This window comes from Dermacentor andersoni, chromosome 4, assembly GCF_023375885.2.
Source record: "Dermacentor andersoni chromosome 4, qqDerAnde1_hic_scaffold, whole genome shotgun sequence".
Classification (NCBI taxonomy): Eukaryota; Metazoa; Arthropoda; class Arachnida; order Ixodida; family Ixodidae; genus Dermacentor; species Dermacentor andersoni.
The window spans coordinates 70767897-70795132 of NC_092817.1; the positions used below are offsets into that span (position 1 = coordinate 70767897).

Consider the following 27236-nt stretch of genomic DNA (forward strand, 5'->3'; position numbering starts at 1 on the left):
TTTGGCTGCCTGTGCCTTTCTTACGAGCCGGTAGTTCTGTTCAGTCGGTAGCTGGTAGCGCGGCTCTTCCGCGCCGGTTCTTCTTTTGAAGCGTTTGGTCAGGATGCGTGCTTGTTCAGTTAGAGAACTTGTTCCAGTTCTTTAATTTGAGACCAAGTCAAGGTCTTCCTCTCGAGTGTACCTGGCGAAAAATGAAAGAACTTAACCTGGGTCTGATGTTGTACTAATTACACCTGTTGATGCTTTTTATCACGCTCTGAGGGTATAAATACCCTTCTATAAACTTATGAATTTCGAATGAAACCCCCCTGCTGTAATGCCTTATTGGCGATGAAGGTACTGAATAAGTAAATAAAAATAAATAATAGCCAAGTTTTTCTTTTAAGGGAGGCGTAAGGGGAATGCGCGTGTTTCTGTGGACATTGAGCGGATGAACTGATCTCAGTCTACTGCTCGAGCTAAAAAAAATAAGAGTGAAAAAAAAAGTGTATTGTTATTATTTTTGTAATTGTTACCCGCCACGGTAGATGAGAGGTTTAGGTTGTTTCGCTGCTGAGCTCAAGGTCGCGCGTTCGACCCCGGTCGCGGCGGCAGCACTCCTATGAGGAAGGAATGCAAAAAAAAAAAAAAAGGGAGCGATCGTGTGCAGTGAATTGGGTGCACGTCAAAAAGTCCCAGGTTGTCAGATTTAATCCGACGCCTCCGCTGCGACGTCCTTCATAACACACTGTGTAGTTTCGGGACATTAAACCCTACAGTTAAGAAAAAAAGTCAGGCTACGCCAACGGTCCTGACAGTTGCATTAAAAAGACTCCACATGACCAGCTCTGTTAAATTGCCCTTGGAAGAGAAAATGTAAATAGCCCCTCAAAGTAGCTCCCTTCACGTACGAGATATAGCACCGCGGTTTCCCCACTGTTCGTGATAGAAATGTATATGCCACGACTGAACCATCCCTCATGTCTTTCGGGAAAACAATCGTCCGAAACGTTCAGTGCGCGCCTCAGTTTGACTCGAGCTGCTGGGAGGACCGGTCATCGTCGGCTTATACTCGGCTTACTGCCCGCGGGAATCGAGGCCCATAGAGCAGAGAGACCCGAGGAGTGGAATCCTGGAGCACCGACGTGAGAAGGTCGCATCGTACACACGCGACCTCGCCGGAGGCCAATAACACCCGGCGGAGGGAGGGGTTCAGAGCGTCCGGGACCCCAGGCGGGAGGTGAGCTGACAGCTGTCGTTGCGCGGACCTCGAGAGAAGGGGTCGAACGACTGACGATTGAGAACTCGAAGAGAGAGGAACTGCGTCAGCAAGAAGCGGCAAGATGCACGAGTTCTACCCTAGGGATTACACGGACCAAGAATCGGAGGTCGATGATTGGATCCCCGTGTACACGCTGACTCGCCACTGGAAAGAGGAGCTGTCGCTCGACAAGCCCGAGAACAAGGCAGTGAAGAAGGCACATCGCACGCTGAGACCGGCGCGCAGGGCCTCCGGTCTACACGTCATCAACCCGGTAAGCGAACTACACTGGACCTCGCCGTTTTGGCTTTGTGGAGCTTTCTCTTTCCCTTACCTCTCTCTCTCTTCTTCTTCTTCTTTTTCACTCGGTGCTTGAAAACGTACATAGCACTCAACACGCACTATAAAACAAGCGGTATCGTCGACGGAAGTATGATGCATGAATTTATAATGCATGGGCAAGAGCTTGTTTGAGAGAAGAAATGCGCGTGTCTCTTTGGACATGCGCTTGCCGAATACATTGAAAGTCTTTTTGCCTGACCCTATAGAGGCGGTGATAGTACACACAAGCTAGGGACCTAAATTCTTATAGAAGCGTCGATAAACTTATGCTTATTTTCTGTGCAGCAGATTTAGCCACAGCTGTACCATTTCATATCGTGCTATATGTTATAGGCAGGCTCAACCTTCATCAAAGCCGCATTACTAAGGCGTGGAAGAGCAAGCTTGCCAAGGGGTTCCGAGCGAGGTTTAGTAGGCACGTAGAATAGTATGTGGCCTATCTCCCTGCACTCATTTCGTCATCTCTGAAAAAAAAGGGGAAACTGCGTGCTTAGAAGTTAAGACTGATGTCTCACTTATTTTGGGAAGAGCCTTTCTCTATAAGGGTCCACTTGTACTGAAAAGTCCGTGAAATGCTGATATACCATGTGATATATTTTAATGGAAACGATTTAAACATAAATAGGGTTAATCTGCTGCGATAATGCTTTCCTAACTATTCGTTCTTTCAGCACGGTGGACACTACACGGTCAAGTAGCCGTCGCACTTAAAGGGACACTAAAGGTTACTATTAAGTCAACGTGGACTGTTGAAATACCATCACAGAAACCTCGAAACACTTGTTTCGTGCCAAGGAGAGACTTATTTTAAGAGAAAATGCGTTCTGAAGCGTCCGCGTACCTCTAGCGCAGTTCAAATCGCCCGCCCTCCGATCGAGGAGTACTGACATCATGGTCTCATAGTGACGTTGCGCCATCGGTGAGTAGAACAGCGTCCGCAGACGGCGCTACGGCTTTTCTGCGCAAAACGCAAACGCGCGGCCAGAAACAGAGCCAAGACAGAGCCGACAGCAGAGCGAAAGCGGGAGTATGGTGGCTAGCGGAAAGAGAAACGAATTACGTCCCACATTACGTCCCACGGCACACGGAGAGTCCGTTTTCGTTAAACTATAGGCTGCGGCGAGCTCGCAGCGTGGTCTGTGAGAAGTGACGAGCCTTTTCGCACTCTCAACAGGGCATCAAAAAGTGCGAATCGACGCAAAACTCGGCCTAGAAACGTGCTTCCCCACAGCCAGGGCTCAATACGACCCAAGCTGGCACGACCCAGATGTCGTTTCCCGCACTGCCACCAGGCGCCGCTACTATACCTCAAACTCCAGCGCAAGACGCCCATAAGCTGGTACTTTATTCTATGACGCAAACTTCGACGCTCGTCGCAATGGACCCTGACACCGACAGATTGGCTCGCGATGGTGGGCTCAACTTCAGCGATTTGAGCACCGGCGAGCGCGACCTGCTGCTGAGGGCTCGCACTGCCGGCGTCGTTGCGTACTACGACGGCGGCCTCGACACCGGCTCTCCGGAGCGGGAAAGCAACGAGGGCTTCCCACGACATTACATGGACGTGGCATTCTCGCTGCTTGTTCCAAATGAAAGTTTCGCGAGCCAGCAGAACCCTCACAGCACGACGTGATAACGAAACTACTGAAACTCCGAAGTGTGCGCGGCGCAGAGTCGAGCGCGCAGAGTCGAGCGAAAACGAAACCTTTCGAACACCCATATTACTGAAGGGTAACGTCAAAATGTTATTTTTTCTTAGAATCGAATAGACGTAGACAAGTAGCATTTTTTTCCGTCTTATAATCGAATGAAATGATATTTTTAATACGAGTAGTTGAGTATTAGTAACACAAATTATGAGGAGTGCTTTCGTCATCGGGCTAGTACCGAAATGTCGCTGGGGGGTCTCAAATCGTGTCATGCATTTACCTCAATTTCTCGGTTACTAAAGCTCTGTGCGCGATTACATTGACGCCTTAAACGTTCTAGAACATTGCTCTACCACTTTAACTTGAGTTTCTGGTAACCTTTAGTGTCCCTTTAATTCGTTCATACAGGAGTAAAGATTGGTTAATTAGCTTCTAAATTACCGATTTTAACGACAACGTGTGAATGTTAGTATTGGTGGAAGACACAACTGGATACAAGATCAACTTGCGCGGTTTTAGAAATGCCATCCGTTTTTTTATATATTCTTCGATGAAAATTCGCCTCTCGTCGCTCCGCTACCGAAACTGGGCGCACGATCGAAGAACGCCCGAAGAACTGTACATGTGACGCGTCCCGCCGTGTTTGGTTTCTTTGCGCGCTTTCTGTGCGCTCCTCTTACCATCTTATCTCGCAAGAATCATATCTCGGCGACTTACCGACGCTCTCAAATACAGACGACGAATATTGGACACTTCAGCAGGCCATCGCAGCGAGCTACCGTATACGTCGTGAAAACGCCGAGTAACGTTTCCAGTGCTTTCGGTTTCGGTATCGGAGCGACAAAAGGCGAACAACTGATGGCGTTTTTATAATCGCGTAAATGGATATTACCTCCTGTGGCATCCATCTTTAATACTGCCATTGCGATGTTGGCGTTACAACGAGTAATTAAAAGCTAAGCAACCTTAGTTAATTAGCGAGCGAACTGCGACAGCTATCAGCACATCGGTTAAATTATATTTTAAAAAAAATATGTTTCCACTAAAATAGATCACGCCGTATAGCTGATGAGGGATCGTTACAACCAATTTGAGTTGTTGACTCAGAGACCCGCGGTTACAAACGTGATCATTAGAGACCGAATGGTTGATTTAAGTGAAGTGTATTCACAAACCCACATACTAGCCAGAGCACCCGACAACTCAAATTCGGTCAGCCGAGTATGGCTTGTCTGTTATCACTTGCTCATTTCAGGACCCGAAATATGGCGACAACATGGACACCCGGGTCGTTGACATCAACACGTTCCTCGAAGTTAAACTCCTCTACAGACCGGGCGGGTAAGAACGCATGCTTGATTTCTCCGCATTCGCGAGTCAAGCCCGGGAAACACTTGTAGTGCGGGGAAGGCTGGAGTAAGAGGGCAAGCTACACTTATCACACCGACGCTTGAACACGGAAAAGAAGAAAACAAGGCTGGGCGTATTGTCGGTGTCCCTCAGTCCTGCCCGCAACATGCTTGAGCTCATGTTCGACGAATTCTGTTCTAGAGGAAAGCTACAGCGGCAGTGACGACATACATATGGACGTGATCCTTCCAGTTTTGGATCGTGGCTATGCATTTATCGGCAGTAGGCGCTGCACATGTACTTTCTACGCATGTGTCCTTCATTTTCTTTCTTTTCTTTCTAGTATTCTCTTTTTTTAATGAGTGCGGCCTGAGATCCCCCCCCCCTCCCACTTTTTTTTCCCGTTCATACCATGCTCTTTTCTTTGTCGTTTTACTTCAGTCTTCCTAATGTGGGGTAGTACGTTCTTTCTTCCCTCATTGCTTTTTTTTTTCCTATATTCAGCCGCATTGTTTCTGCCCTCTCCTTCCTGTATAGCAAAAGCATACAGTCAATACAGCTATGTTTCTGAGCGCGGAGGCGTAAATGTGAGGTGTCTGCCATGAAGTTTCACGGGTAGAACTATTATACACTTGGAATTCTTAGATTATCACCGTATGTGATTCAAGCAGACTTTCGCAGCGAATATTATTAAAGGTAACTTTTTGTAGTGTATTTCATCAGCCCCTTTAGTATTAGTGTGCTAGGCATGTGTGTGAGTGTCAACAATCAATCACTGCATGCAACCGAATGCAAACACCCAGTCACACTTCGTTTTGACGCAGGTCACGGATATTCTTTACAAAAAAAGATAAGCAGGTGCTTACTCTGGAATTTAAGGACTACAATGCCAAGACAGAGGCAAGCCGTTATGACCAGCCGGAGCCTGACCTAGCACTCTTGGTGAAGTACATCGCCAGCTACGACAAGCCAATGGAGGTTGAGGTGGATCGTAAAGTATTCAAGCCAGAAGAGCTGCACACCTACGCCTTCCACTTACGTCAGAAAGCGTCCCACGTCAAGGCACGACATATTTTCTTTGCTACTACACTCACACGCCTTCACAGAGAAGCGCTTAAGACCTCTATGAGCATTCGTTATACAGGTCACTTCGCTGTAAAGATAGCGCACCGTACAGCTCTCAATAGATCAGGCTAAGCACTCTGACAATTTGCAACTTAACGCCGAGGGAATACTGCCGGCTCTTCGATGGCTAGCTCTAGACGCCACCGCGGCTATCTCTAGACGTCGCGCCAAACGCTGCTTCGAACTTACTGAAGAACAATGAAAGAGTGCATGCAAACACACACAAATGTGCCCGCACCCACGACGCACATGCAGGCCTCCTCACTGCGGGGAGAAGTTTGTCATTTCGGTGCGAAACGGCCTGCTGTGTCCACGTGATTCGTCGATGTGCTTGCGTTTGTTATTCACCGATTTCGCGATAGCTGGTTTCCATGGCTAGTGCTTCCAACTCCCCACAGTCATGGCCCGCGAGATTCGTCTACGCCCGTGGGGCATCCTTAGAATATCTGTAGGATGTCTAGCTGTGTTTTGGGGCATCATCAAAACAAACAACCAATCCCAATAACAACGACAAAAAGTATGTTATACTTGGTCTTCGGCGTGAGATGAGACTAAACGATGGCCGATTTTACCATTTATTCCTTGCTGTCACGAAGGAGAGCAATTATCACGGCCGAATCAGGATCGAAGCATGCAGTCTGGGTGCTCCCACATTGTCGCGCAAACACGGTACACGGCGATTCGCTCCAGTAAACTTATGCCAGAGCCCGGCAAACTCCGCGCATGCACAGTCGTAGTAGTCGACCGCGATACGGTAACGCTTACGGTACACAGTAACGCTCTGCTGAAAGTGTCTAGTGTTTCATTACGAAAGCTCGCTCAAAGGATAAGATTACTTACATGTTAAGCCCAACAGGTTACGTCAGCTGTTCTTGACGTTCTAAAAAATTTAATGCGTCGCAGGACAAACTAGGGAAGTCTAGTCTATAGCCGTGGGCCAACATCCCGTTTGCAATTGTTGCGGAGATAGCTTTAGCGTGCGCGCAAGCGTGATGCCATTTGCGGAATACAGCTATGGTTCCCGGAGAGGTGCACGGCAGGTGCTGCTGCTGATGATTTATTGGCATCGCCTTTTACACAGGCGGAAGCAAGCATAGTCACCGAGCCTGTTTGAGCTAATCAGGTATGCTAGACATCCTTATCATTCTAGAATTTTGTCCACATCTCCGTAATCTTTTCTCTCTTAATGCTTCTATGTGTACCTTGTACAGTTACATGTTTCTGTAACTGTTCCTGTCTTACCAATTTTTTCTCCGCTTTTTTTACACCAATATTCTAAACGTCTCTTGCTTATCTTGACTGCTGACCGGTTAGTTTTCCCATCCACTTTAAATCCCAGCGCTGCTAGAATGTGGACGTTTCCTAGAGGTCTCGCTGGATAAAAAGCCTTCGCATTCCATTAGGATGTGCTGAGTTGGATCCAGATTTTTGCTGCAGCAGACACATGCCTCATGCTGCTGCGAATATTCGCGCCGGTACGTTTTAAAGCGATATTCTTAGGTCTCCATGTTTTAAGGCCGCGTTGTGAGGTACATAAAATATCATGTCACCCAAGGCCAGATGCGAACCAAAGCATGTGCAGCCGTGTATAAGAGATGACTAATGATTAGAAAACTTAATGATTGGTTAGTAATTGGATTAATGTGAATTAGGGTGAATTAATGTTGATTAAGATGGATGGAGGAGGATTAATGTCTATTAAGGTGAATTAAGGTGGATTAAGGTGAATTACAGTAGGCTTTACAAGGCTTTCGCCTTCACGCCTCTTAGGCTATCGCTAAAGACACGTGGGAATTTTTCGTCCTTAAGCAACCAGCTCGGGCCTCAATATCAAGACACTGCCCTTTGTGTTATCGTACAGATTTTTCTTTCTCGCCATTTTTGTAAATCTTCATGGCATTTTTTTGTTTCAATACTTTGCATCCAATCTACTGTCTCTGTTTCTCTTGTTTTCTTTTTGATGACTGCTGGTTGTCTATATACACTTACAACAATATTAATTCTCTAAGCGTCTGCCTGGTCTGAAACCATTTTGTACCTCCCGCAAGATATTGCCCACTTTGGCAACTCCGATTTTATGGCTTGCACTGCTATGCAGGGTGTTTCAACGAACACTTTAAAAAAAATCCCTGTGGCAGATAGCGCGGTTCTAGTTCATGAGCTTTTCTACTCGAAGAGCCAGACATTGCTTGCACAAAAAACAGAAATGCCTAATCGACGAATTAACGAAAATTCACTAGTTAAGATTCTAACTAATTACCTTATGGTACATATTGCAATCGACAAATTCCAGGTGGGGAGAGTGCAAGACATATCCACTTGAAGAGAATCGCGTGGGTGACGCCATTTACGAGGTATTCGTCGTCAAACTTGCGGTAAAAATGCACTGTCGTTCCACTTACTTTCTTAAGGAAACGTCGTTTTAAGCATTGAAGCACAAAATTAACTGTAACGCCATTGCCTTTCTGCAGAAAGTTAGGGAATTCATATCTCGAAGCTGGCGTCATCCTGAGAATTCGTTCAAAGTGGATCCGCCTTGCGAAATCCACAGATAGAATTTGTAAGTTGCAATATGGGCCATAGGCTATTTCAATAATGTAATAAGTGATTTTTTTGTTGATTCGTCGATTATGCATTTCACTTTTTTGTGCAAGTAATGTTCGCATCTTCAAGTAGACCAGCTCATGAACTAGAATTGTGCCATCTGCCACAAGCTTTAAAAAATTTTGATAGTGTACGCCGAAACACCCGGTATATATACAGGAATTAGATAATTAGTTTTAAATGATTAATCTACTTCTCAATTATTATAATTAGATGAAAAGTGTCAATGAGAAAATTGTCCAGAAACATGAAAAACTCCAGCTTTCTGTTGCTCAATACGTGCTACATAAAAGTCTTTACCAAGCATGAAAGAAGCCTGCGAATGCACGAAAGTGCCTCGAGCGGCCGGTCGCACGGCAATTTTGCGTGTATTCGCGGGCTTCTTTCGCGCTCGGAAAAACACTTTTGAGTAGCACGTATTGAGCGACAGAAAGCCGTATCGGGAGTTTTTCATGTCTCTACAATTTTCTCATCAACACTTTTCATCTGTTACATTTGAGAAGTTAATTCATTAATTAAGACTAATTGTCTAATTAGGCAGGATGCAAAAAAATAATCTGCATATCTCCAAGAGACGGAAAACAACGTTACCTTGGTTCTGTCCAGCTACGTAGCATTTGCATATTTTTAATCTTTGGCTAAAGTTAAGTGAAACACCTTATGGCAATAGTCAACTGTGCCTTGCTATTATTGCTATCGCAATTTTGTGGACACTCCAGGTGAATTTCCGTCGGCATCGCCGAGATATTCCGTATGAAGTACAAGCGAATAACATCGCCGCCGCGCGCCTTATTCTGTAGGTGCGAGCGAAAGCTTGCGAGGGTGAGCCGAGAAATATGGTGGCTTGATGCGGCTACTAGTACACTGTAATGCGGTTACTAGTAAACTGTAATGCGGCGGCGTCTTCTCGCGCTCGCAAGGAAGGAAGGCGGGGAGGGTGCGCTCCGTCTTCTCACGTGCGTGAGAGGCGGGGGGGGGGGGGGGGGGGGGGAGAGAGTTGCGCGCGCGCCTGGAAAGGGGGCAAGGGGCAGGTTAGTGCGCATCTTCTGCTCCAGCTGCGGAGGCTGAGCGCGGCCGCGCGTCTTATCTTGGAGGCAATCTGCGCTGGGTTCGAAGGCTAGCCGAAGGGAGATAGCTGATGGCTTCGGGTGCGCTGTGTACTCGCGAGTTTAGTTCGCGTTGAAGCGAGCGGCAGCACGAAGAGGAATTTCCTTGCCGCTGCTGCCGCTCTTTATCACGCCAGCGTTCTGACAGTGAGCGTCCACAGTCATCGAGTGAGGTGTGCTCGTGTTTGCCTGTGCGCGCATGACAACGTGCTTGTTAATTTAGTTAATAGGCGAATGTTTACAGCAGTTCATGCAGATGATAAAATGACTAACTTTGCTTCGTATAGCTGTTTAATCATTTGATATCGCAATCAATGCTTCGCCTGTCGGGCGCAACTGGCTTTTTTTTTTTTGGACCCATATGTTTGATTAGCTGCATTGGTATTTTCCTGCTGCCGTGTTAATAGGTAATCTTGCTCTGCTTTTTTTTTTCAATAAAGGTTTTTTTTACGCTAAATCTTGATTTCTCAGGCTTCGCTGTTGCTAGATCTGGCTGAGTCTGAACTTCGCCTTCTTTCTTGCCGAAGTTATCATTATAACCTCTTTCATGTACTGCAGCACGTCGTCTCCTTCGAAGATGTTACTATCTGCGAACCATTTACGCGACACACAAAAAAAATTTTTCAAACATATTGCTGTTGGACAAAGCGCCTCAAAATGTCGGGTTGCTGCAGATGTGGACGGCAGTAGCTTGGCAAAGCTGCATGGTCGCAATATGTTGTGGCGCTTTGCCCAATTACAATGTGCTTGAAAAAAAAATTCTTTCGCATTAGTATTATCGTCAAAAAGAAAGGTACTGCATGTTAACGATTAGGTCGCTCTGGACATCAGCAGTGATGCGAACTATTTAGGTCACATCGCTATTAGTTTTGCATGCTTTGGTTTGAAAAGCTGCGTCTCCAGCTCTCACTACCAGCGTTGTTGCCGTCGTTAACCTCTCCGGAAACCCAGTATTGCGCAAACGGCATTGCGTTCACGGACACGCTAAAACTCTCGCATGGACCGTACGGAGGATGATATGTGGTTCTTCATAAACGTAAATAATGTGATGTTTGAGGATACCGAGGATGCACATTCACGTGTTAATAAATCTCCATTCTGCGAAGGTAAAGCGCGCTAGCTGGTCTTTCTTTAAATAAGCAGGGTGCGCGTTCTATTTCTATTTCTTTTTTAATTAGTCCTAATATCATATATACATACATATACATACATACATACATATCTACTTTAAGCTCGTAAAATGTGGGTGCGCGTTCGATTCGGGGGTGTGTTAGAACCGGGCCATAACTGCCAAATGAATTTTTACTGTGAAGTATTCTTTTACTGCGTTTTTACCGCAAAGTATCCTTCGCGAACTTCAGGCACTTTGAGTGTGTCCGTCTGTCCGTCCGTCCGCCTGTCCATCCATCCTCCTACGCCGGCGGGACTGGCGGTGCCTAACGATTTGAGCTGCTGTGTGTATGCTCACGTTCGCGTTGCCGACGCGTTCGCCGCATCGTCGTATAATTCGAGCTCCGTGATCCCTCGCCTCTGATTCTCGCGTACTATCTGCGCCGAGCCAGATGGCGCGCGTAAGAAGATCCGGGTGTGTCGGCTGCAGAACACCGGACGGTGGTCGCCTCCACACGAACAGCAATTCAAAAGCAAGTTTCCCCACCCCATCCACGCCAACCCATTCCTGACGCTCACAAATAAGCTCTTGGGAGACCGCAACTTCGTCCGTGGAAATGCGTCAACTCGGACATTGCGTCCCTCAGAGGTTTACTTGAGCAGCTCAACGACTCTAGGGTACTATACTTGGCTCAGAGGAAGAGGAAGGTGTTCGCAGTGGTAGCACAACTAGGCAAGCCCGCGTTCCTTCTGACCCTCAGCATGCCCGAACTCCGCGATGAACGCCTGTAGCTCGAAGTCATCGACAGTCAAAGAGATCCGGTCGATGCGCCGCCGCCGCAGGGTCGATGCCATAGCCAGCTGCTTGCAAAATGCTTCGCACGACTTCGATTCCAGCAGTACGTGGGATATGCATAATCTTTTTCTGTCTTTTGTTCAACTCGAACTGCCGGATAATTCGACCAGCTTTGTCGGTCTCTTCGAAGGCTAATTAATGAAAGTCGACGACGGTATCCTAGTTAATTAATTAAGGTGCTCTTTGCCAGTATTTTCGCTAAGGCTCAGATCGTTTGCAGTCTGGACATTCACATAAAGTAAAAAAAAATGACAAGTTCGAAACGTCATGTCAGTACGTGTCTAAAAGATACTGCAGGTCTCGTTTAGGCAGAAAAAAAAAAAGATTGACTTGAATAAATTTTGAGGAGGCTGCACGAACTGGCTTAGCCTTTTTAATACTCTATACCACTCTTGTTTTCTTTTGCAGATTAGTGTGAACGATGTGGATTGTGCATCAGTGCGGCTTGGTGACCCTCTGACTGACGCTAATTTCTCGACCACTGAGGGTGTAGAGGTGAAAGCGGTGCATCATCCTACCAGACTGGTAAGGCCTGCTTACCTATAAAGGTGCATGTGTTACATTTTGGCAATCATTCCGCACTCCTGTTCTGACGTGTAATGGCAAAATTTCCACAGGCAGCTAGCAAAACCACAGGTAACGCGTATTTGTGTCCACCCTGAAGTAGCTGTTGTTTATTAAGAATGGAAGATATTGAGCAGCTCTAAGTACATATCTTATCAGTAGAATACTCCAAGGTTAGCATCATAGATAGAACCTTAAAATACTCCTGTAATATGGTTTCATGAACCTGCGTGTTTTACGAAAATAAAACTCATTTTTATCCAGGAACAAGTGGCAAAGAATTAAGTGCCGAGCAAGCTAGACATTGCTGATGCTTGGTGCAGAAAATGTTATAGCTCTGAGTACATAAAAATACATGACGAAAAGCTAGCTCTTGCAGTAGTTGTGTCATAGTTATGGGAAAGCAAGTATATTCGGCAGTTTTTAGCATAATAAACATAATTATTGCGTGTATCAATATTGCAGGCAAAGCCCTACAAGGCGAAGATCGAACCACATCTTGATGTCGGGGACAGAATTGTCCTTTTTGGCATTTTCAAGGACGATAAAAAGTCCGACCGCAAGTAAGTAGAAGCGTTGTATATACAGTGTGCATAAGACAATCAAACAGACCTCTGGCAACGATTAAAGCTGAGATAATCGAGCAAGCATGCCAACGCATTGACAGACGTATTATGACATGTCCAGTAATATGTATGCGGAGCTTTTTTAAGTCCCACGTTTGCGGTACCATAATTCATACATATGTAGCAGTTTATGAAATGCATTGTGAACTAGTAGTTTATGAAACAGATTATGATGAAAAAAATGTTGTTCTACATAACTTTCTTTTTTGGCAGTGCTAAGATCCGATTCTATTCAAAGCATGCACAAAATGGCACATCTTACTATATGCAACGTTGAAAATAAGGGCCTCGGAGTTAAAGGGTGATATCGGCTATGTGCGCAAAGGTACGCAATAAAAGTACAAAACAACGCAAGCATAGTACTGATTCATGGGTACAGTAAATCGTTTAGGTTCGCTATTTCTGAAACACACTACTGCATATAGCACACTGCAGGTGCTTCAAGTTGCATAACATCCTCTGTGCGTCACTTTATTGTACCTGATGTGGTGCAGTTATTTAGTAACGAAATTTAGACCGCTACAATCCAATTGTGCAAGAATGCAGTGAGTTCCTTTATTTTTCTCATTTTGTGGTCTCATTTTAGAGCCGGAGGAAGAAAACCAGTATGTAAAATATAACATTATGGAACGTTATCATGCTGTTCGACTTTTCAAATACAACTTATGGCCTAAAGTGGGTATTTAAAATTTTGCACGATTGAACTTAATTAGCTGCCTAATGTGACTGCAACATATATCCTAAATAATTAATCATGATGACTACGCACAATATGTTGTTGGTGCCAGTCACTTAAAGCCTACCAAGTTTTTTTCTGATGCTTGGTTCAAGTTACGTGAAATGCCAAATATACTTTCAATTTCTTTAGAACTTGCCTCTGACAGAGAGAGAGAGAGAGAGAAGGGAAGACGGAAAGGCAGGGAGGTTAACCAGACTGAGTCCAGTTTGCTACCCTACACGTGGGGAGGGGAATGGGGAGTGAAAGAGAGAGAGAGAACTTAGGTGTAGGATGTCTATAGTCGGGCACTCAAGTCTGTTGCCCTCAGTGCCTCTGTCAGATAGCCCAATTCTAGTCCATTCTAGTCCATCGTCTTCGAGTAGACGATGTCTACTCGAAGAGGCGGACACTACTTGCACAAAAAATTGGAATGCATAATCGACAAATTAACGAAAAATTACTAATTAGGTGTTCCAGTTCTGTTTGCCGACCAAACAGAACTTTATGGACGTTTTAGTCGATGACGTCAGTGTCACAGCACTCATTGACAATGCCGCGCACGTATCCGTGACGAGTGCCCAATTGCGCCAACGCCTGAACTAAGTTCTCACACCCGCTGAATCACGCACTCTCCGCGTCGCCGACGGAGGGACGCCTACCGTGCTTGGTATGTGCACCGGTCTCATTGGCACCGCGGGGCACCTACCGACTGTCTTGTTTGCCGTTTTGGAACAATGCCCTTACGACGTTATGCTCGGCTTAGACCTTTTATCGTCCCATTCATCACTCTTTTATTGCGCGTCTAGTGTCATTCAGCTTGAACTGCCCCACGGCAGCTCTATAGCCCACCAGTCACACAACCACGGTTATAGTCACCTCAAGCCACTACATACGTCACTGTACTGTCGTTCCCATATGTTCCTGACGGCGTCTATGTACTATGTCCCACCGCTGACATACCACTTGAAATAAATTTGGCCGTTCCCTATACCGTGCTCACTGTTAGGCAATCAGACTTCCCTCCTTAATTTAACTGCGACTCAACTTCTTCCCAGAGGTATGTCTTCGGGAGCCATCTCGCCTGTGAACGATTGCGAGATATCGGCTTTTGACGCCGAGATTCCGTCGCCTTCTACAGCAACCTCCGATTCATCGACTATCACAGACGAACTTAGCAAAGCTGATTACACCTGATCTTCTTCCGGCACAAGCTGCTGAACTCCGCCGTACCTTGGAAACTTACAGCGACATTTTTTTTTTGTCTTGACGGCCGCCCTTTAGCCCAGACATCGGTGGTCACCCATTGTATTTACACCGGAGACCGTGAATTCGATACGCCGGCGGCCCTACCGTGTTTGACATGCTGAACGACAAGCGATACAACGAGAAGTCGATAAGATGTTGCCTAAAGGCGTTGTCGAGCCATCTTGCAGTCCGTGGGCGTACCCTGTTGTCCTTTTCAAGAAGGACGGCAGTTGGCGCTTTCGTGCGAATTACAGACACCTCAACAAAATCACACGCAAGGATGTCTACCCCCTTGCCGCGTATTGATGACACCTTGGACTGCTTTCACAAAGCCAAGTACTTTTCATCCATAGACCTCCGATCAGGCTATTGGCGAATCTCGGTAGATGACATAAACGTGAGAAAACTGCCTTAGTAACACCTGACGGCCTCCACCAATTCAAGCTTATGCCGTTCGGCCTTTGTAATGCGCCGGCAACCTTCGAAAGAATGATGGACTCCTTACTTCGCGGATATATAAATGGTCCACATGTCTGTGTTATCTAGACGATGTCATAGTCTCTTCACCAACTTTCACGAGTCATCTAACGCGTCTATCGGCTGTTCTTGCTGTTTTCCGACGCGCCGGCCTGCGATTGAACTCATCCAAGCGCCGCTGGCGTTCAACCCGACCTTGAAAAAATTCGTGCTGTCCAGAACTTTCCTGTTCCGTCTTCCGCCGCAGACGTAAGAAGCTTTGTTGGGCTATGCCCGTATTTCCGTCGTTTTATTAAGAATTTCGCAGAAACCACTGGCCCACTCGCTGACTAAAGAAGGACGTTGCTTTCACATGGGGCCTTGCTCAAACAAAATCCCTCTCCGCCCTCGTACGTTTGCTCACGGCTCCCCCATTGCTGGCTCATTGTGATCCATCTGCCGCCATTGATCGAACTTCACACATATGCCAGTGACCATGGAATCTCGGCTGTACTTGTTCAATGGCAGCGTAACGCAGAGCGCGTAATTGCATACACTAGCCGCCTCCTGTAACTCGCCGAGAGGAATTTTTCGCTTACCGAACGGGAGTGTCTGGCATTACAGTTTGTGCAGTACCCAAATTCCGCCCCTACTTGTACGGCCGCACATTCTCGGCGGTTACCGATGACCAAGCCTTGTGCTTGCTCTCCTCACTTAAAGACCCCGCTGGATGATTGGATAGATGGGCGATACGGCTCCAAGAATATTCATTTGCCGTTTTATACAAGTCATGCCGTTTGCACAAGGACGCCGACTGCCTCTACCTTCATCCTGTCGACCGCCCTGAATATGATGCGCATGACACCGACTCTTGCGTCCTGGCCATTGCTGATCTGCACGACATCCGCACTGAACAACGGCGTGATGACTGCCTATACGTGTTCTCACCGATCGTCTCGATTCTGAATATTCGGAGCCCACGCTTGGCATGTTCGTGCTCCGCGACGACGTTCTGTACCGTCGCAGCTTACGCCCTAAAAGACCAGAATTTTTACTCGTTGTACCACGCCATTTCCGGACATCAGTTCCTGAGCAGTTGCATGACGCCCCTACTGCAGGCCACCTCGGCGTTTCGCGTACTTACGACCGCGTACGGCGCCGCTTCTACTGGCCAGGCCTGTACCGCTCTGTGCACAGCTACGTCGCAGCCGCTGTGCGTTCTGTCAGCGCCGCAAAAAACCTGCTGTTCTGCTCTCTGGACGCCTTCACGCCATCGATGTGTCCTCAGAACCATTCTTTCGCGTTGGTCTCGATCGTCTCGGCCCTTTTGCGACGTCGAAATCTGGCAATAAGTGGGTCGTTGTCGCGACTGATTACGCGACCCGGTGCGCGGTCACGCGAGCTTCCTGCACAAGCTGTGCAACTGAGGTGGCAGATTTCCTTTTACATGACGTCATCCTCCATCACGACGCACCCCGGCAGCTCATCACTGATCGCGGCCGCACCTTCTTATCCTGAATAGTTTACGACCCCCATCGCTCTTCTTCTGCCGAGCACAATCTCTCCACCGCCTACCACCCGCAGCCAAACGGACTGATGGAGCAGCTCAATCGCACGCTGACAGAAATGCTGTCTATGTAGGTTTCCGAAGACCACAGGGATTGGGACAGCATGTGACCCTTCGTGACCTTCGCCTATAATTCGTCCCGTCACGAGAGCGCTGGCTTTTCACCCTTTCACCTTCTGTTCGGCCGCCACCCTTCTTTGCCCTTTGACACACTGCTTCCTTCTTCGACGAACACTCCCATTGAATATATGCTCAAGACGCCTTCGCCCGGGCTCGCACGGCCCTCCGGATTGACGGCTCCCGGCTCACTGAGTCTCGGGCCGCGCAGAAGATCCGGTACGACAGCCGACATCGGGACGTTCGATTTCCTCCGGTCTCCGTTGTCCTCCCATGGACATCGTGTCGCCGCATCGGCTTTTCTACAAAGCTACTGCCGCGCTACACAGGGCCCTACGCGATATTGCGTCAGCTTGACGATGTGAACTACGAGATCGCTCTGCTGTACTCGCGTGTCCTCACGGACGTTGTGCATATGTCCCGGCTGAAGCCTTACTTTGCCGCGAGTTCACCTCCCTTATAGGTAGCGCCGAGACGGCGCCTTTACAGGCAGGGGTTATGTTACGGCGCAACCGAGAGTGGCGCCAGACAGAAGAAGACGATTTGACGTGTAGAGGTGGAATCGGTCTCGACAGCCATCTTGTTTATGCATCGTTGTCTTTCATGTAAATATTGTAAATACATCTTTATATTTGACTTTTGCAACGTAACATTATCACACAGCCGCTGAAGCCCGAATCAGCACCTACCTCTACCTAGAAGTTACAGATGACACTATGCGTATGTAAGAAGTACAGTTCCTTAAGTGCTCCCAGCGCATCCCAATATGCTATCACGTCGGCCTATCTTGTATGGCCTGCACGGTGTTAGTTCTGTGCTTAGCTATCACCGCAGCGTTTGTGTTCTTTCCACTCAAATCAGTGATGAGAAAGAGTGTGGCTGCCTCTGGATGGCCAAAATAGGCCGAAATTACGGCGCAACAGTTCCTGCGACACAGATGCAAAAACCCACGTGTTCAACAATAAAGAAAAAGCTCATGCCATCACTTCTCGACGTTTTCCTTTGTAACAAGGTAGATCACTGTAGATTAAATGACAGTGACACGCTTTGGCCAGTACCTGCAGCAAGTAGCGCTGTATACTACTCAGAAACAACAGTATTTCTTAAGGAGGCCCTTAAACACTTTTGGAACATAATAAGAAAACATTGCCAATCTGTAGATGAGGTTCCAGTGAACATGCGAGCCAAATAATATTGCTGCATGCAGCAGGGAATTTGCAATTTTGTGTCAAGAACAGTGAAAATTCGCTTGCTCTCTTCTCTGCAATGTCGTCAGCATCTGCGTCGTGAGCAAGCAAGCGGCCTAACAGGTATTGGCAGATATTGTGATCCCGCGAACATTCTCAGCAATACTAGAATTGTTAATATTGAGTTCAATAAATTAAGAATACGTGTGTCTGTGAACTCAAAAAGACCAAAAAAGGTATTTCATATTTGCCCTTCCGGTCTGCACACGACAGTTGCGCGTAGCTGGAAGATGCGTAGCTGCATAGCAGCAAGATAGCACTAGCGTGCTGCGTAGCGTAGATACTGCAGTCGCCACACGGTGCCTCGATGAGCCCTCTTATCTTGCCGGTGGTACCCGGTGGGAAGCTCTGATAACCACGTGCTCTGAAATAATCTCTGTAAATGACATAGCTCCAGGCACACGAGCGCCCATCTCGCGTCAAGAGTGCGTCGCGCACGCGTGAGCCAGCAATAGCATCTCAAAAAAGAAAAAAAAAATTAAATGCCCAATTCCTGTACAGCGTCCTGCGCGAGTGGAGATGAAGAAGAAAGAAAGCCGCACATCAATGCGATAACTGGCCCTAAATCTGCTTCGAAAAATTTTGCGAAACATTTTGGCGATGTCCTTTATTATTGATGCTTTATGATTAGTTAGAAAAGTGTTTCCGGGCCCCCTTAACATACACTTGCCGAAAGTAGGGATGCTTCAGTGGTACTTTACAGGGAACAGCAGAAGTTGTTTAGCATTAACAAAACAGTTGCATGAAATTGTAATAGAGCTAGTAATATATATTGCAATAAAGGAATAAGCATGGGTATATGAACAAATGTGTAGTCATGATGACAGGCTAGAAGAAAAATAACAAAGTGCTAATTTAGCTTGTTCACACTTTTTGACTTGAGCAAAACAAACAGTGCTATGCAGGAAGTCAATGTACTGCAGCGTTTCTTCTGCACCGTGTCCCTGTGGTTTCTTCACTGTCCGCTATTGTGTTATTTCATTAAGGCTAAACAGTCCTACGAGGATAGGCAATTAGAAATGAAAAATCTCAGACCTCAGTATTCTGGGTAATCATGGGTGACTTCAGTGCTAACCTGAGGAGGAAGCAGAGAAGGGGAAAATGTCACGGATAATTATGGCATATGAACTCTAGCAATAGTAGAGGGGAACTGCTGGTGGAGTCTCGCGAAAGGAGTAACTTCTTCCAAGCATACAATAATAAGAAGTGGACATAAAGTCCAAATTGTGTAACAAGAAATGAAACAGGTATTACTCTGTACAAATAGCAGCAGAATGTAGAGGTGTTGGGCAGAATGATGTGTTGCCCATTATCTCAGAATTAAAGTTCAGGGTGATATATACTAAGACAGGAAGCTTGTAATCCCTCTGAAGCACTGAGCAAAATAAATTATGAAAATTGAACAAAACAAACCTCAGTGATCGGTCAGAGAAAATTCAAAATACAGGCAAAATGAGTAACCTCTACTCGAATTTTTGAGGCCTTAAGGTCCACATTTCACTCTCCCATAATGTCACATGGTGCCAACCAATAGTAGGAGAGCATTAGCGGAAGTCGGTGCGCCACGCGCCACCCTGCTCATACTGTTGATGATATTCCCATGGCCTCTGCGAATAGATGGCGTGCGGCCTGAGCTGAGAGCATAGCATACTCGTGAAGTCACTTTTGTGATTACAACAGCTACCGAAAGACAACCGTTCGCACGCCAAAGTGCTTGCGAATGGCCGTCGAACGGGGTACAATCCGGATTCGATGACAACCAAAGGTCAGTGGGACGCCTTGCATTGGGCACTCATGGGAAGGCTACAAATGAAGCTGTGCAGGTTGATGTATGAAAACCTTGACGAGTAGCGCAAAAAACACGGACCAAGAAAGACGCAAGTACACAGGACGGGCGCAATTCTTCGTCTTCATTGCGCCCGTCCTGTGTGCTTGTGTATTTCTTGGACCATGTTTTTTGCGCTACTCGTCAAGGTTTTCAGTCATGAGTCAGCTAGCCCAAACAAAACTTTTATTGCAGGGTGATATAGGATGGACAAGTTTTAAAGTGAGGGAACGTCAGAGTAAAATTCATTTTGAAGAACCACTGAGGAATATGGAAGAAAGTAAATAGGTTGTGAGAGTGTTTAGATATTTGTATAGGAAAAAAAGTTACTCACAGTGGAGGAAAAGAAATGGGAAGCTTGTAAGCAAGCATGTGACCGGCATAGTAAGTAACATAGCAACAAATCAAGAACGTCAAACGCAAAGTCAGAGAGGCTGAGACAATCCCATGAGTAGGGGCAATGGAAAAGAAACATGCTATGAGTAACTACCTAATAGGAAAAAACTAGATCAGGGAAGAGATAACTTATGATAACTCAAAGGGAAGCTCTTTATTTTTCGAAGCGAGATCAGGATGCCTTAAAACCCGTATAGATACCTATAAATTAGCGAGGTACACCGAGGAAGAAGCATGTGCTTGCTACGGTAATGATAGGGACAGGATGGAACATGTTTTATAGAATGTGAAGATATCTGCCCAGTTGTCGGTTTAGGCTCCTCTGGCCTCCTTGAAGCGCTTGGGTTCAGCGATAGCAGGGGCGAAGTAAATGTGTCCGCAATAGAGATTTGTAAGAGGCGATTGGAAGTTTGGTGGCAGAAAAGTAGAGAGACCATAGACAACGGAGGCGTACGAAAACAAAGTTCCCAGTAGTGGTTCGGAAAGTTTGATGCTGGGAATTCATCGCTTTTTTTTTCTAACGGTAAGACATTAGGCAAAACAATAACAAGAGCTTGGTGGCGCAATCTACTGCCCCATTTCAAAGGGGACACTCATCCGTCCATCCATCCATCCACGCTCGGTATGTCATGCATCGTCCCCGTGGCCGCAACCATAGAGTTTCCTACAATGGCTGCAACACCGCGCCCGTGGCTCTGGGATACTTAAAAATGGTTGTATAACGTAATGCCGTATCTTTTTAAAGCGAAAGCTGTATGCGACTAACCTTCCGTAGTTTTTTCGGCATCCAGCAACAGAAACGGAGTTAGCGATTTCTTACAAACCCATACAAATGGTACCTGATAGTAGCTCTAAAATGGACAAAATTGATATACTAGTACACATGGCTTTCAAATAGACCACTAATTTGTCAGCAGAACTTTTGCACAACCCTCGTAAACAATGTAACAGATTCACGTAGGATATATAGGGTTTGTTCGAAAAGTAATGTCACTGATTATATTGTTAAGCGACTATATGTCGCAGTGCAGTAGGAGTGGTTGAAATTGGTGGAGGGGGAAGAAAGCTTATGAACACGCGGTCTGCTACCATCTGAAGAGTAAGGACAGGCTTTTCCATGAAACTCCTTTTCATTTCCCGTGCAAGCCATAATACAGCGCTTGTTGGAACAAAGCATTGACGTTAAGTTTTGTGTGAAACTTGGCAAGTGCACAGTGGAAACTTTTCCTATGAAAAGATGGCCTTTGGTGACAATTGCTGGTCAGAACGTCAAGTCTACTGGTGGGACAAGGCCTTTTTAGAAGGTCGTGAAAAGGTCAGCAATGAAGCCCGCACTGGACAGCCGTCAATGACCATCACCAATGAAAATGTGATGCATGCGAGATATATTTTGAACTCAGACCGTTGCTTGAGTGTCCATTTAGTGGCACAGATATTAACCATACCAAAAAGTACTGTTCACAAGGTTTTGATCAATAATTTGCACATGCAAAAAGTTTGCGCCATGACTGTGCCAAAAGTGTTAACAGATGACCAAAAATCACGTCGAGTTGAAACGTGCCAAGAACTTTGGGATTTGTTTGAAAGTCACCCCCACTTTTTAGACAATGTCATCACAGGTGACTGGTCTTGGGTGTTTGAATACGACCCCGAAACAAAATGGCAAAGTGCCGGGTGGCACACCTCAGCATCCCCTCGGCCCAAGAAGGCTAGAATGAGAAAGTCAAAGGTCAAGACCATGCTCATTGTGTTTTTGACATCAGGGCGGTGGTCCACCATGAGTTTGTAGTACATGGTACAGCCATCAATGCCAAATTCTACATGGAAGTGCTTAAGAGACTCAAACGAAGGGTTCATCGCGTCCACCATGACATCGTGGGAGTCTGGAAACTTCACCATGACCATGTGCCAGTCCACACCGCCTTCCTCATGACCCGCTTTCTGGTCGATTCAAAGATGCCAGCAGTTCCCCAACAGCCCTCCAGTCCTAATGTGGCTCCCCCAGACTTTTTTTTCTTTCTGCTCTTGAAAACTCCATTAAAATGACATCATTTTGGGACAGTTGACAAAGCCAAGAGGCTTGCACCAAGGCTCTAAAGGACATTCTGGAGGAAGCCTACTGTGACGCCTTTGATGCCTGGAAATCTCGCTGAAAGTGATGTAGCGATGCAGGAGGAGCCTATTTTGAAACCTTTTAATATGTTATACTCATCCAGTCAGTAATATATTTTTAATCAACTGATTGACATTACTTTCCGGACATACCCCGTAAATTGACATATCAAATTTGTCCACTTTGGACGCCATAATAGATGCAGTGTACAGAACTGTCATACCTCTTATAGGTGCAGAGCTAGGAATTTGTAAACTTTGTGCTTCGATTTTTTTTCAAACCTACCAAATCTTAAAACTCGATTAAGAAATCTAGGCCCTAAATCGAAATTTCACTTGCAACAGTCATTAGAACTTAACTTTTGTTCGCAAATGCAGCAGATTTAATTAAAATAGGCCCAGTGGTTATTGCAGAAAAGCGTTTCTGCATTTTACACGTATTTGAATAGGCAGCATCAGAGTTGGGCCTGAGTTAAAGCTCCCTCTTAAAGGGTTAAAGGTTTAAAAGGTAATGAATGAGTGCCAAGGCAAAGGAAAGATAGATGAGGGCAGCAGAGGATTTTATGGGGCGACAAGATTAGGAAATTTGAAGCTGTTAGATTTGCTTTTGCTGGAGCAGACAGGGGCAATTGCAGATCTCTTAGAGGGGCATTCATCCTGCAGTAGATCCACACAAACACATGCATGCATGCAGTCACGTGTACCTGTCAGATAAGCCAGTAGCATACAGCATTGTATTCATGTATTGTATTGTTCTTTTAGGAAATTGCTCAGTATAGGCAAGACTGTGGTTCCTTGGCCTGATGACGTTAAATATGACAAGAAGACCCGCGTTACCGTCCAGAGATACAAGAACCAGCTTGTAGTGTACAACCACACCACACCCTTCTTCAAGTCACGAAAAATGGGCAACGAATATTTGTCTGGGGACCTGGAAGTTGACCTTGCATTTCCTGTGGATGGGTTCTGGATTGTAAGTAACAAATTCTACTGAGAAATAAACAAGAAAGACAAGCTACTTGGTTCCAGACAGCTTGGCAGACACTAATTCACCTGTGTTAAAATCAGATAGGGCACAGCAAGATTGATGTCAGACAAAACATAGGACTTCAAAAACGAATTCTTACTATACAAACATGCTAGCTAAGCGTCTTTGTAGTATAGCAAACACTAGTTGAAAGCCAGTGTTTAATTGTCCTGCATGCACTTAATTGATGTATCCAGTCTAGTGCCGGTAAACTATGCACCTGGCTTTAGGAAATACTTTTGGGGCTGACTTCACCGCTGTGTTAGTCAAAGTTATGACATAATTAATCAGATTTTCATTTATTTATTTTGCTCCACATAAGGGAAAATAAACAAAATGTTGCCACATTCTTGCATTAACAGTTGTTTTTACTGTCATGTTGCCATAACCACGGAGTCTAAATTATAGCATACACTCCTGGATCTTCAAATTCTGCCACATAATGGTATACTATAAACACTTAGCATTAGGTGTTTGGTTGCTCATTTTTCAACAATATGCACTTCTCTTTTCCTTTGGAAGAGAACATGCTGAGTTTCTCTCATTGATAAGGCTAAGGCTGCCAGCAAAAGTCTTTCTTTCACTAATCTCCTATGTTGCCTCTTTACCTGCGGTAGCTGCACCATTTCCTGCACTTCTGCAAAAGTTAAGATTAATCTTTGTGCCTATAGCTGCATCCTTAAGCTTCCTAGTTAAGTGCAGAGTAGCGTCTCATGGAATCTCTGCTTTTCTGATGTCAGGGCATTTGCATTCTACTTATGTGTAAAATGGCAGGTGAAAAAGGACAGACTCCAGCTGATGCTGCTTTGTAGCTCAGCCAGGTTATCACTTTACTGAAGCACGCTGAGTGTAGACACTACGGAGTATACTTCCTAGATAGCTGAGCGGCTTAAATAGCAACACTGTTCAATTAAAAGAGAAAAACATGTCAAGGTGTTTTATAACTGTTTTAAACTTACCTGAGTTGTTGTTTTCGATAATATTCTTTCACAATATTTGCTTTAAGGTGGATTTGATGAATTACTTACTGTACACCTGAACTCAGATGACTGTGTACTTCCTTCTATGTTGGCCTTTTTTAGTGCATTTGTATGTCTTGCCTGCACCTTTCAGTAATGAAGACTTTTGCTTGTTTGTATAAGTAGATTATTTACTTTAATTAAGGTATACTTTGTAAATGGACTGCACCCTCCCTGATGTTGCAAAATTATGAACTTGGTGGGGTTCAAGATCAAAATAGCATTCAATAAATTACGAAGCTGGTGGAAATTACGACTGTTTGCCCTCCAGTGTCAAGTACACCTCATCCAATATCAAAGGGAACATGTTATCTTTGTTCAAACCATGATTCCTGCTAATGTGCGAGTCAGAACCTCATTGACTGCTATTTGCTATGTTGTTCTGTTGAAGAATTCTGCTGATGTAACTTTTCCTCATTACAAGCACATACAAGGAAAATTACTGGCTTTAACACAAATCCGGCGTTCCTTTCATATTGGATGGCCCTATGCTATCATGCTCAGTATGAGCTATAATGCGCAACCGCTTTTCTGCATGCTTTTGCATTGTAGCTCATACTGAGCGTAATAGTACATTTCTATGTAACACAAGAATTACAATTATTATAATGAAAGGAAGTCCACATATGTCAGCTACCATCGCTAAAAGTGAGCAAGCAGCGTGATGGATTCAAAAAGTGCTGCTGTATGTTTGAGTCTAGACATGCATGTTGTTCAAAATTTATAGCACAGTAAATTGAATACATTATGTACAAATGGCTTTCACTCAAAAACATGTCTCAAGTCAACTCAGATAAGTTCAAATTAAATTATTGTCCAATGTTGTTTCAGCACATGATCAATTTTGGACTGTGATTAGCCTTCTGGTTTGGACGGTGCTGTTGATAATGCAATGTCTTCATTTCAGGAACGACTGAAGCTTCCCTGAATCAACATCCTGGGTCAACGCTGGTCATGACAGCAAAACTTTTTTTTGCATTCTTTGTCTTTCTTCTCTCTCTTTTTCTCACTTACATGGTTGTGGGACATTTCTTCTACTCTCAACCTCTTTCGTGTCTCCTTCTTTTTCGGTATTCAGCAAATAAAGAGGGCTCCCTCCAACCTGACTGCAATTTAATGAGAAGCAAAATGGCATAGTGGAAGTCTCTCTACATCCCTTGGCAACATTAGGTTAATTCAATAAAAGAGTAATTTCCTCTGTCTGCTGATCAGCTGTCTGTCTGCTGTTGTGGCACAGGTCATTGCTTGACTTACTTTTAACTAAAGAAAGAAAACTATTATAATTGTTATAGCAATTTCAAGGGATCACAACTTGACTTCACCAAATTCTTCTTAGGCAAGTACCTTCCGAGACTGGTACCACTGCATTGTCAATACGTTATTATGCTGCTCAATATTGTGAATTGCAGATAACTGAACACTGGCCAATGAGAAAACTCTCTCACATAAGAAAAGTGATAGGATTACAAAACTGCTAAGGAACCGGCATACCAAGGAAGCCACTTTTCTTTTTCTATGAAATCAGATATTCAAAGGAACAGGGAAGCAGTGGTTGTTAGCACATCGATTCTATCCTGCTGTCACTGTTTTGTTGCTATATGGCATTTTTGTCAGACGTCAATCTAGTAGGATTACCATAAGTGCACTACGCGGAAGAAAAAGCAGTGAGAAGCAAGGCACTGATATTGGCACTGTCCTAGCTGAGAGAAGTCTATGAGTTTAGAAAGGAATGGGGAAAGCAAACATTGCACTCTAATATACATGTTCATATTAGGTTCTTATCAAAAATTTATCTGGGAATATATTCTTTGAAGGGCAACACACTCATTTCAGCACGTTGCACACATTTCAAGAAGTGGAGCGCGCCACGAATATGAGGCTTGCTAGAAAAATGAAGATCAGAGGCATTTGTGAGCTGAGAAACCACCAACTTGAACAAAGTTCTCAGGTAGACAAGATAGCAGACAATGCATAAAATTTCTATGCAAACTCATTCAGTTCTGGTATAAAAGAATTCTGCTCATGAAAATCTGCACATTAACCACATGATCTGCATAATGCAGGCAGCTGTTTAAAACAGGCATTTCTTTCTTAAATGCCTCCAGTTAAAAGGCCCCATAAGTTTGCACAGTAGCTGATATGCTCAGGATTCATGCAGATATTCAGCAAAATGAGTTGAGTGTTGAGACACTTTCTATACCCTGTTAACATAATTCCAAGGATGCTGCAAGATATGTCAAGAAAGAGATTTAGGATTAATTTTCAAGGCATATCTAATATGCATTGTGTGAAGATTTCTTTTTCAATGGGCTCGCATCAAGTTCACGGAGGCCCCTTACAAGTTCTGCTTTACTTTCCGTGCGACACGCAAAAGCTAGTAAGGTTTTTCTTTTATTCAAGTGACAAGGCTTCTAACACATATGCAACATGATTGGCATCCTTGTGCTGGTATATTGTCTTCCATACAACATATTGCTAGCTGTGCAAGAATCCCTTGAGATTTTTTCTCATGTTCAGGCAGTATGGCATGTGAGTGAAGTCAAGCAGCATCTTCGTTGCTTTCCACCAATCTGAGAAATAAAGTGCTTACTTCCCCAAGGCCACATACAAAAGTAAACTAAACTCTTCCAAGCTTCTTAATATATGACCCTTGTTTTGGCATTATGTGAATATCAGCAGCCACAGGTCAAAAACAGAAGTGCTATTATGTGCTCGCGATGCGATTGTGACTCAGTTGTATGCCAGCTAAGCACAGCACTGCAAGGCTAGCCAGCTGCTTCAAATGCATCACCTAAATCTACACAGCATAATGCATTACAGTTTCATGCTAAGACGAAAGTTTTTACGATGCTGTGCCATGCATGTATACCTTAACGGGCTTTTCACTAGGTTTGGGCATTGCAAGCTAATAAGACCAGTGTGTGAATCACAATGC

General features: G+C 45.1%; 1 protein-coding gene across 1 annotated transcript; it reads left to right on the top strand.

Annotated features, from left to right (window-relative positions):
• Positions 1-998: 998 nt before the first annotated feature.
• On the top strand, positions 999-25501 carry LOC126536281 (uncharacterized). The gene is made up of 7 exons (XM_050183183.3): positions 999-1514; positions 4487-4572; positions 5406-5643; positions 11791-11907; positions 12412-12509; positions 23018-23228; positions 25209-25501. The coding sequence occupies exons 1-7, from the start codon at positions 1323-1325 to the stop codon at positions 25227-25229; spliced, it is 963 nt and encodes a 320-aa protein (XP_050039140.1). The 5' UTR covers positions 999-1322; the 3' UTR covers positions 25230-25501.
• Positions 25502-27236: the final 1735 nt, after the last annotated feature.

Bases quoted from the DNA above. Each gene is read 5' to 3' on its own strand.
- LOC126536281 (XM_050183183.3), top strand. From the start codon at position 1,323: ATGCACGAGTTCTACCCTAGGGATTACACGGACCAAGAATCGGAGGTC. The intron at 5,644-11,790 runs GCACGACATATT...TTTCTTTTGCAG, and splicing joins AGAAAGCGTCCCACGTCAAG to ATTAGTGTGAACGATGTGGA. The intron at 11,908-12,411 runs GTAAGGCCTGCT...TCAATATTGCAG, and splicing joins TGCATCATCCTACCAGACTG to GCAAAGCCCTACAAGGCGAA.